At 38.0% G+C, this 11,597-nt stretch overlaps 1 protein-coding gene across 2 annotated transcripts; it reads right to left on the bottom strand.

Moving 5' to 3' along the window:
- Positions 1 to 8,435: 8,435 nt before the first annotated feature.
- On the bottom strand, positions 8,436 to 10,724 carry serf2b (small EDRK-rich factor 2b). 2 transcript variants are annotated; one of them, XM_006779845.3, is made up of 3 exons: positions 10,569 to 10,724; positions 9,701 to 9,809; positions 8,436 to 8,859 (listed from the first exon to the last, which is right to left on the bottom strand). In XM_006779845.3, exons 1-3 carry the CDS (start codon positions 10,573 to 10,575, stop codon positions 8,793 to 8,795), a joined length of 183 nt encoding a protein of 60 aa, XP_006779908.1. In that variant the 5' UTR covers positions 10,576 to 10,724; the 3' UTR covers positions 8,436 to 8,792. The 2 variants fall into 2 exon arrangements, with proteins under 2 accessions (XP_006779908.1, XP_006779909.1); XM_006779846.2 differs by lacking the exon at positions 10,569 to 10,724 and having other exon boundaries at positions 9,701 to 9,816.
- Positions 10,725 to 11,597: the final 873 nt, after the last annotated feature.

The raw sequence follows: 11,597 nt of genomic DNA, 5'->3' as shown, positions 1-11,597 counted from the left end.
CTGGAACAATCTGCTGTTACCTTAATAGGCCTATTCAGCCTTGTTTCCAACTCACATTTGCAGTTAACTGGGTAAATTTGTATGGAGCAAAGAGCTGTGCAGAAAGTCCGTGTGTTTAACTAAGCAAATGTTTTATCGTTAAGAAATATTTCTTCTCTAAGTTGTGTACCAAAGAAAACCAGAGCTGAACTATTCCTGCTTTCCGTCAGATGCTGTATATACAACTTTGACATTAGTTTTTATAGCAATTTCAAATTAATCTCTCAACAAATAAATAAATGTGTTGTTTGCACTAGATGGGCTCTAAAACGAAAGAAAGCAACTCAAGTCACCCAGTAAGTAACTACACTAATGTGAAAGTGGATGCTTATGGTCATCCCAGTGTAGGTAATCTGTTTAGACAAAACCAGTATTATTGAGCACAAAATCTTCTGCAGGAAAGTCTCAGACACAGTGGTGCACTGTGAGTAAATCTCACCTTGCTGATAGCTCAACACCCCTGCTGTGATAGAGATCAGCTGCTAGCGGGAATAATAGGCCTCTTCCCTTCACAGACTTCATGTGTGCAAAAGCTCTGATGGTCACATTGGTAAAGATCTGACTGTGACTAGGCAGAGGACTCTCATCTCAAATCCATCCCTAGAATGACTCACAGATAATTAAATAAAAAGCTTTTTGCGCTGTCCTGGCATTTTCTTTCTCACTGTTGTTCCCCACGCCTGTGTCAGCCTTTCTTTTCTGTTTCTCCCACTGCTTCTCTGCATGTTGTCTCTCTTTTGATGCCCTGTGACAGATCCCATTTACTTTCAACACCAGCACCTCATCTGTTGTCACCAAGCATTTGATGAAGAGCAAAGATGGTAATTTGCTATTCATTATTAGCAAATCACCGCACTGTGAAAAGTGCCTTTTGTTTGCAGCAGCCTTGAAAACAATTACAGTCAGCGTGCATTTCAGCTGCGATTGCGTTGCACATTTCATGGCAACGCTTCGCTGATAGTGAAATTGAAAAGCAGATTTACTTTTCACAGTCCATGAAGGAAACTGGAAAATCTTTTAAATCAATCCCGACTCAACTTTCCAGGTCATACATCAACTCAACTCCCTTCAAAAAGCACATTATAATATTAATATTGTTGACTTTTAGCCCACCTTGTACAAAGTTAGTGTAGCTGACATGAAAACTGAAACTTGAAACTTAACGCAACATGTCCAGATTATGAATGTGCTTCAAACGAGAAGGATAAAAACATGAATTTGCAGTTTTATTTGTTAGTTAGATAATAAACTAAAAGCAGTCATTCTCTTGAGTCTCCATGCACTGGAATTTAACATAATGTTGAACCATTAATATTCATACCTTTCATGCTAATACTTTTTCATTTTCAATACTGTCTGATTTAGTGATAATCACAGGTTCATATTAACAGTTTGTTAGTCGATTTATGAAGTCACAGTTAGGTCCAGAAGTTTTTTTAAATGTTGCCTCTGTACACCAAAGACATGTCAGTTAAAATAAACTGAAAAACACAACTAAACCCATCAGGCGGCATTCTTACAAAGAAAGAATGCACTCACCAGCTCAGCACCAGAACCGGGCCACTGATGCTTATTGAGTGTGTGACTGCTGAGGATGGATTCTGCGCCCAGGTCTATACTCTCTGCTCAGATTCAGCCAAATGCTGAAAACCAACTGGACAGTGTTTCACTGTGCAAATGGATAAACACCCAACGTATACTGCAAAGGCAACAGAACAGTACAGAGGTCTTTACATGGGATACAGGGGCAAAATTACACAAATACTCTTGTGCAAAAACCTATGAACGTATCTCTAACTACACATAATAGATTTGTATGAAAAGGGTTTGGGATCCATCAGATATTATGTTGTTTTCAGATATGAATTATGATGTTTTTAATGTCGACACTACGTTTACCTTCTTAGCATTCACCAAATGACCAGTGACCCATTTGAGGCTAGGATTGCGTTTTGTTTCAGACAGTAGGAGATGTTAGATTTGAAAGGAAGTCTAATACCCTGACTCTGATCTTAAAGTTATTCTCTTAAAAGAATTTTCACATGGATTGTCAAAAACAGGAAAAATAGTTACAAAATAAAGAGTGGACGTTATCCAAGCATAAGAATAGATGGGTCACTAATGGTCTGGTGGATCTTAAGAGGCCACAGACTTCCCCTCATGCAGATACAAAGTCCTTATTGCCAACCTGCAGACATTTTTGTGCTTACTTTTCAGCTTCTTGGCAAACTTTATAATTCAGAGATACTCTTTTAGCCTCAGGTTTCAATTCTCTATCATGAGACGTAGTCGTGTGTAAAAGTTAGGATACGCATCAAGAAAACTATTAAAAGAACGAAGCATCGTTGGAAAAGTTTCTCTCTACAATATATCAGTGCAGTGTTATGCATTGACATGTCTTTGGATCGATATAAAATGATTAAATATTTACAGACATGTCTGATTTCATTTACTCGAGCTGAAGCAGCAGCTTAACAGTGTAGGAGGATGAGGTGCGCCTGAGAGCTTACAGATAACATATTCCTCCTGCCCTGTCATTATTTGTAGTAATATAACTCTGAAGAGACAGCTTCTGTGATAACATAAGGCGCTGTGTACACGTTGTTGCTATCAACTAGATACATAATTTATAACATCCATCATTCCTCGTGCAGTCATGATCCAAATAAATGGGCACACCAGTATCTTGTTTAAAGGGTTGATGAAACACGGTGCTGCTTTCACCCTTGAAAAAATGAAGCAGGAGGAGTACCTGCCTGTGGCTACATTTATCAGCTATATGATGATGATGATGATGTGATAATCACACTTCTTCTTAATGGAGAACCTTGTATACACATGTTGTCAGAGTAACATAAGGTTGTGTGGAACTGCTGTAAGCAGACAAGCGTGACATTGCTCGTATAGTCACTTCAGGAAGAGTGCACCAGTGTTTACTTTTTGCCCACTTTATATTGCTGTGGATTTCAATTTCAATTGATAAAATAAATAAAATTACAAGACGCCCCACTATCTATTGGTCGACTGATAAAAGTGGCATTTTCCTCCCATTAATCTGTATGTAATCATCCATAACAATGGACTAAAAACATGTTGCTTTTTTTTCTAAATTACAAATCATAAAAGTTAAACTGACACAATGATTAAAAAACTTGGGGTCTGTGAAGGTTCTCAGTTATCCAGGTCATGGTAGTTTAAAGAGCTTGGAAAGAAAAGCGCTTGGACTTCTTTAAGTTGCTTGAAGACGTTTCACCTCCATCCTGCTGAAGGACAAAGAAAAAAAATCAAGTTATGAAGTCCCAGAAATTCTCTCTAATCAAGACTTGGATCGGGGCAAAGGTATAAAACGGTTTCTGGGTGTCCCTGGAAGCACAGAGGCCTCCAGTTTGAGCTGGAAGAGAGCTCAGCATTCACCCAAGATGAGTAACTGAGAAAAAGGGTCTTCTTCATTAATCAGGAGCTTGATGTAAATCAAAAGATAGGACAGTCAACTTGATTTTAAAAGACTCTGTGTGAATAAGCAAAAACTGTTTTATTTTAGATTTTTATCAGAATAGAAAAATAAATACTTTGGGCAAATCTAAAAGCACTATTAATGGCCATTATTCCTCCCCACCTGACTAATGCAGCGACGCATGTATGGTGGGAGAATCATGCAATGAAAGAGCTTCACAGTGAATGAGGTGAAACACAGGAAAATGTAAGTGCAGTGAGCTGGGGAAACATCGGGCATTCATCTTTCATTTCTTTCAGTGACCCGAAGCAACCAAAACAGCCCTGCATGTACTTCAGGACTGAGTGTCCAGGAGTGTGTCAGTGGGCCAAAGCCCAGAATTACACCCAACAGAATTTTGTACACAGACAAAAAATATGTTGTAGCCTGTCCCAGCTGTCACAGGACAAAAAGCAGGGTATACCCTGGGGAGGTTGCCAGTGTGCTGGAGGGCCAACACAGAGAGCCAGACAACTATTCAGATTCACATTCACACCTACAGCCAATTTAGAAGCATCGGTTAACCTAATATGGATGTTTGGAGTATGGGAGGAAGTACGTGTAGGGATTCCAGCAGGCGTCGGGAGGGTGACCCCAGCTGGCAGGTGGATTCAAACCCAGGATCTCCTTGTCGTGAGGCAACAGTTTTAACTACCAGTTGTGTGACATTGTGGTAATACAGCGCAGTGACGCTGATTTTATTTTTCTTTATCGGTATTAAATGAGCACAATTTTAATATACTTGAAAACATTGTTTTGCTTTGTCACTATCTATTATCCATGAATATACACCGATAGGGGAAAATAGCTTTAGTTATGTTAAATTAAATGTAGTACAAAAAGTAAAGGGCTCCAAATACTTTCTGAAGTGACCAATATCGCTTTTGCCAACGTATCCATTAGGCTCTCTAAAAATTAGTCCATTTGCAGTCTGGAATGGGATCAAAACTGGTAGAATTTTCTGTTTTCCTTTCCAAAAAAATATTTTTTCAACCTAGGTGATAAAAAAAGCGTGTGTGCTCTAATATTCACACAGCTAAGCTCCTGCATACAACCACAGCCTTACACTGTTGACTCCTGAGAGTGAAAAATATCAGGACTGGATCTTATGAGCTGTACATGGTTCTTGAAGAATGGGAGATATCTTAAATCCTCCAAGTCCATCTAAGTCTAAACTGCATTTTCCTGCCATTCTGAGATATAAACTCTGTGTTTCAATGGGAACGTTAAGCTGTTGATGTAAATTTATTGAATCTTCATAACAATTTAACATTGTTGAATCATTTAAACACATTGTAGAGATGGGATTCAGCTACATAAGTTACCACAAGCATTCTGCACAGTGACCAGCTTCAGACCATTTCTGATATACCATTTATTTTTATCTGGGGCTTCTTTTCTTTCTTTAAATTTCACCTGCACTGCACCTGAGGGTCATTTTTAAAATTGTGAAATGTATAATTAAAGTTAAAATTTGGTTGAAACGCACTTGTCTTTTCTTTGGATAATTCGAGCCCATATTTAACATATGTAAATCTAAGCAGCTGCAGTACATCTTCCCCATTTTTGTGCTTTGACACTGAGCAGTTTAATGTTGTAAATAGCATAAATAAAGTACCCTCCTATCAGCAAGAGCCCTGCAACAACAATGCATTTTCCCCAAAGCTTCCATATCTCAATAAATTGAGCAGAGAGAGCCTAAAGAGATGAATTTAATTAGAGGAGCTGACTTCTGCTTCTCTTTGCATTCTGCTTCTCTCACTACTTCTGAGCTCCTCTCATGGTCTGTTTTAAGAAAACCTGCCAGAACCCACAGTCAGTCTGTTGGGCCTTATGCTTGAATTTTTCTGAGATCTGTTTCGAGTTGTAAGCAGAGCGCCGTGGATGAGAGCGGATAAGGTTTGAAATCTCTTGAATTTAAGCAACCTGCTGATTTAGCATTTGCTCCTCATCAGTATTCAGCTCTTCAGCTGCTCTCCTGCTATCGGAGACGGAAAAAAGCTAAAGTGGTGACTTAATTATACGCCCTGTAATCTGAGAACCGAGGAGAGAAAGTCGGTGGATTTCAGTAAGTAGGCACACCGATTATTGACTATAAATAGGCAGAGCTGCATGCAATCAAATATCAGCAATATGGACTTTCTGGTGCTTAGATTTGGCCAGTATACAGCAGCAGTGCTCCAGCGGGTTATCTGCATTCAAGAGAGGCAGATGTTTCAGTAAAGCAATTAAAATATCTTAATTTTTTTTAACTGATTCTTAGCCCTGCACCGAGCAATGAGAACGCAACATAAAATATATCCCAAAAGAGTCTGGATTTCCTTTACTGGATAATTGTTTTCAAAAATACAATGGAGTTTGCTTCCACCTAGTGGTGGAACTATGCCACTGCGGTGCTTCGCTGTCTGGCGATACACTTTGTTTGTACAAGCAAAGTATACACTTTGTATACAAGCAGAGCACAAAGTCTCTTCTCCCTGACGTCAAGTTATGTATCTTATATAAGGTGGAAACCAATTATGTACTATTATGATTTATTTCCCTAACTGATAAAACACAAACTCTTCTTAACTAAATGCTCACTGTCATAAGTTAAATAGCTTTCGTCACATTAGACGTGGCTTACAGATCACTTTACTCCTATAAAGCTCTAAGCACACTCTAATTTACTAAAATCAAAACATGTTGTACAGTGACACGCACAACAACTCATCTGTCTTTATTGCCTAATTGTGTAACTAATTTGACTAATACACACCAGGTCAGAGAGCCCAGCCAGCATGACTTTAACAATCTATATAAAGAATCTGAGAGGCAGAGGAGAAAGAGTGCATGAGTAGTGGAGGAAGAAAAGGAAAACAGTTATTTCTCATTAACTTTAAGCAGCTATGAAAGACCATGTTCTTGTTCATGGCATGTGAACACGCATGTGGCACTGTGATTTTCCCCACACAGCCATCTCTACTCAAAGAATGGTCTGACAAAGAGAACATATCCAGTGAGCAGCAATCCTCTGGATGAAAATGCCATGTTCATGCTGGATGTCAGAGTAAAATAGCCAGCTTAAATAACCACTCGTTACAAACAAGATATGCAGAAGAGCATGTCTGATCACACAACACATGGAACCTGGAAAACAATGGCCCAAAGCAGCAGAAGACCATATCGAGTGCTGTCAGTGATCCTCCATGAGTAGCAGTTGCATGGAAGAAGAACTCCCTTTATACAGGAAGACACCTCCAGCAGAACCATCGGCCTCAAAAAGAGAGAAAACCAGAATGCAGAGACACAAGGACAAAACAGACTATGAGAGAGGGTTCTTTGTTTTGATTATGAGAGTAATTAATTCAATGAATTCTTATTGAATAATTGTCTTTTTATTTATAAAGTTATATGCATCAGTGCATAAAAATCATCTGAAGCTCAGCAGGTTCTTAAATTATTTAAATGATGACAGTATATGACATATATATATATATATATATATAGGGCAACTATAGCCAGGTGCTGCTATTCAGATGCATTTGATGAACTGATCATCAGCAAGTATGACCAACTCTAGAAAAGCTCCATACTGTGGACACAAACCTTCAGTGACCTTGGTTATCCTGTTTAGGTTCATAGAGGGCTCCCCTGTCCACTGCAAGCACAACATAGAACATAAAAATTCATTATGCAGATCTTCAATGTAATCGAGAGGGACACACCTTCACCTAATCTCACTACATTTATTGTCTTTATTTACTGCACGCTGGAACTGATGATGGCCTCAGAAAGTTAGCTATTTCTTTCTGGAGCTCAATTTTTCTTTTATTTATTTATGTATATGTTTATTATTTGAACAAATGCCTATTGAACACTCAGTAGTGCAGTTCTGAGCACCGTTTTGGTGGCTTCGCAAGAAGAGTCAGATATTTTATGAATATCATTTTGAAAATAGTGAGAAAGAAATGTTTTACCATAGTCAATAGGAACGCACTAATTTTGCGTTAAGCTATGCTACATGGAGTACAATACTTCACACCTACACTTGAGTTTAGTTTCAGTTTCCTGAGTGGATTTGCCCTTTTCCATTTAGTTTTTTTGCTTGAAAATGTTCTGTTTCAGTTTAGCTTTATGGGTTTTTTCTCAGGGAAAGGTTTTTAGATGTTAAGAATAGGCATTACGTAACAAAACTTTGGATCACATAGTATCCTAGTAACAAAAACACACCCTGTTTAACCACAATGAGAGAAGAGAACATTTCCTGTTTACCTTTTAGTTTTATGGGTGAACAGTATGTTTCTTTCAGGATCCAATTTATTTATTTTTTCAGTGTCTTTTCCCCTAAACACCCACTTTCAGTTCACTATGATTCTGGTGTTGATGCTGGTTCTGTTAACCATGGTTTACTACAAAAGTGAAATATAAAATTTCAAACAAAACCAAGGTTTATGTTAAAAACCAAACATTTCCAAGGTCACAAATGACCCCAACACAGCTCTCCAGTACCCTACCCCAACTATGAAAAGTTGTATTAGTAGACTGAATAATTAATGGCAGGATACACTTTTACAATTACAAATATCACAATTCAAGTAAATACGGTTGCTATGGTCATAAATGACCACACATACTGGACTGTTTCCATATATCTTTAATCTTTTGCTCTTGTTGCTCAATCCAGGTTTAAGCCAATTTTAAGCCTTGTAGACACTGTCTTACAAGACCTGTTTTCTCCCTTCTAGTATACAAGTAAACAGCTATAAACACATCTGGAGCGAGGCCTTTTGTAGCTGCATTTATAACCCCACTTTGTCCCTCAGTCTATACCTACATGTGGCACCATTACAAAGGTCCTTTGGTAAAAGACTCACTGTTAATATTGACATGCTGATAATAAGTCAAACAAGTATGAAACAAACAAAAAAAAAAGATACACTTTATTTGAAACCAGCAGGGGACATCTTTGTACAAAAATACACAACTGTTACACAGATGCTTTGTGTTGAGAATTGTTCATCATTATTCTGCTCCTTACACCACTGATGCGCCCCTGCATGCAGCACCAAAGTGACACAACCGCTAACTTGCTCAGACATAATTTCATCGTGTAAAGCAACAAATCCAACAAGCAATGTCATTTGCCATAGAGAGGAAAGTCAGATCCTGGATTCTTGAGTTTAGACAAAAATTAAAAGATCCTTTCTTATAAATATCAGGTAGAATGCTGAACAGGTTCTTGAGACACCGAGCTGAATTCGTCTCAAGACTTCATTCTTCACTTGGTCTTTCCTTTCCCTGCTTCATTTGCCTTTTTTTGCTTCTCTTGCATTATCTCTGCATCCCTGGAGGAGAAAAAGGAGACATTTCAAGAGAGGACAAGCTTTATTAGGAGACTGAAATGTGCGTGCACACACACACACGCACGTGCACGCACACACACAAACAGTCACATTATGTGTAATATATGTCTAACTGTTTGAAAGACAAATTCCTTGCCTAAAGTACTGCAACACACGTTTTTGTTGTTGTTTGTTTTGGGGATTTTTGGTGTGGTTTAATTTACTCAAGCATAAGATGGTTTTGTGTGTTTGGTTTTTTTTATTATTATTATTATTATTATTATTATTATTGTTGTTGTTGTTGTTGTTGTTGTTGTTAATAACGGTTCAGAAATATAGGATAAATAACTTCTGTTAGGTAAGACAACACTGATTCATTGCCTTTACTATACAAGAACCAGTGCTTACATGTACAAAAGTTCCAGTGAAAAAGCCAGACACCCCTGAATATGGTGTACAGGGTTTTTTTCCCTTAATTTTTTTTTTAAATTAAGAATTATTTAAAAACGTAATAATTAGGTATGGAATTAATAAACCTTGGAATATATATTATTATATATATAATTATAATGATGTATAAAATATGTAACATATACATTTATAATTTTTGTATTTTCATAAATATTATATAATAATGTACACATTTTAATTAGACAATTATAATACAACTATAAAATAAAATAATTAAAAAACAAACGAATGAATTCTTCTAATTGTTAGTACATTTTACCTTTAACATGCGCACCATTTCCGTCACCTTGTGCTGTTTAGAAAACTATGCTTTGGTTTGTTTAGTTTGTGTGCATCCTACACTTCTTTAACCTCTTGCAGAGTGCAGGCTTACCTCTGTTTCCGGGCAGCTGCAGATAGCCCATCCTCATTTCTCTTGCCTTTAGTCTGTTCAGTATGCTTTTTAGCATTTTTCTGGCGTGCAAGCTCACGCTGGTTTCCTCCTGTCATGTCAATAAAAAGGGTAAAAACAAAAACAACAACAAATCAGATGAAAAAGCTGCGCCTTGTAATGAGACACTTGACTTAAGTTGCTTCCAGCAAAAAAGAAGTAAAACACAAGCTGAATTTAAAAAAGAAAAAAAATGAAATATGTGTGTCTACAAGTCGAATAGTTAAAAGAAAAACAGTATGCTATGATCTGCACGATGAAATATGAAGATGGTGCATCGCCCAAAAGCAGCCGACGTGGCAGAGAGGCGCTCCGGAGCATTTTCTTAACCAGAGCAACAGCACAGAGGGCATCAAAAGAATCCGCTGCTATCATGGTTTTTCCAAGTTCATGTGCAGGATTGAAAAAAATATATTACTAGTAAAAACACGGAAGCTGCGTTTAGACCAGAACACCCATATTTTGTTTCTGTATTGCGTCCACACATACAGGCCAGGGCTCAGAGTAACGCCCGGACAACAAGCGACCCAAAGCCAACACACGTACAACGGGACGTTATGTAACACATGTTAGCAAAAGTCTATGCCCTTAATTAAACCAAATAAAACAGCCAAATTAATCGCGTCCTTAAGTTATTGCCCAAAACGACAATCCTCTATAGAATCTGTCAAATAGGATAATGTATGTTACATGAAATAGACGGAACCCAAGTCGATCAACGACAACCATCGGTCAAAAATAACAAACACGGAAAACAAGCATCCGACCAAATACATGAATCCCTCAGAGCGTAATAAATGTCGGTACTCACTAGTCATTTTAGTGATCGAGTCTTCTTCCCCCAAAAATCCAGACGAGCTCAGCCAAAGGGCCGCTGACTCCCTTCTCGACGCTCCCGTTGCTGTTTTTCAGTTTGGTCGCGAGCCAAATATGCGCGAGACTTCCGCAAGAGAACCAGAACATTCCGTTTAGCCACGCGCATGCGTCAAGTCTAGTCGTCAACATGCCACGACGGTGAAGTTGCAAAGGGGTGACTTTTTTAAATTATTATTATTATTTTTACTTTTTAGCATTTTGCAAGGACTTTGCAAATCATGTAGTCCACGTGTTAAAAAAAATACAAAGACCATCAATGAACCGTATACAAAATGTTCAAATTATGACGCTTTTTTATTTCTTTCAAATGTATGCTTGTCAATATGACGCTACCAAAAAGGGTTGGGAAAGAGGCAGCAAAGGACTGCAAAATCGGTGTGTTAAAATTTAAATGGTGGAAAAACTGTTAAAGGAGTAGTCAAAGGAGCTTGCAAAGAAAAGCGTCTGGACTTCTTTAAGTTACTTGAAGACGTTTCACCTCTCATCCGAGAGTCTTCTTCAGTTCTAAGGTCAAATGGTCACTCCCACCAGGTTTATATCTGGGACTCTCCACCATTTGACCTTAGAACTGAAGAAGCCTCTCGGATGAGAGGTGAAACGTCTTCAAGTAACTTAAAGAAGTCCAGACGCTTTTCTTTGCAAGCTCCTTTGACCACAATGACCTGGATGACTGAGAACCTTAACAGACATGTTAAAGGAGTATGTACAGTACAAAGTATATGCAGTAAATACAGCACAGCAAAAGTCTTGACATGCCCTTCAGTGGTTTATATTTTACTAGGAAAATAGGAAATTCAGTATACAAGCCAAAAAAATAATTATATACTGAGGGATAAAGTTATTCAGTCAAACCATTAGGTTATGGTAAAGAGCTATTAAAGCTAAGTAAAGAGGAGAGTTAAGAATCTGTGTGCAGTACGGCTTCATTCCAAGAAGGAATGAAACTCCAGATCTGATGTTCGCT

The sequence above is a fragment of the Neolamprologus brichardi genome, chromosome 1 (genome assembly GCF_056152115.1).
Source record: "Neolamprologus brichardi isolate AB-2024 chromosome 1, ASM5615211v1, whole genome shotgun sequence".
Lineage (NCBI taxonomy): Eukaryota > Metazoa > Chordata > Actinopteri > Cichliformes > Cichlidae > Neolamprologus > Neolamprologus brichardi.
This window is presented reverse-complemented; position numbering and strand designations above follow the sequence as displayed.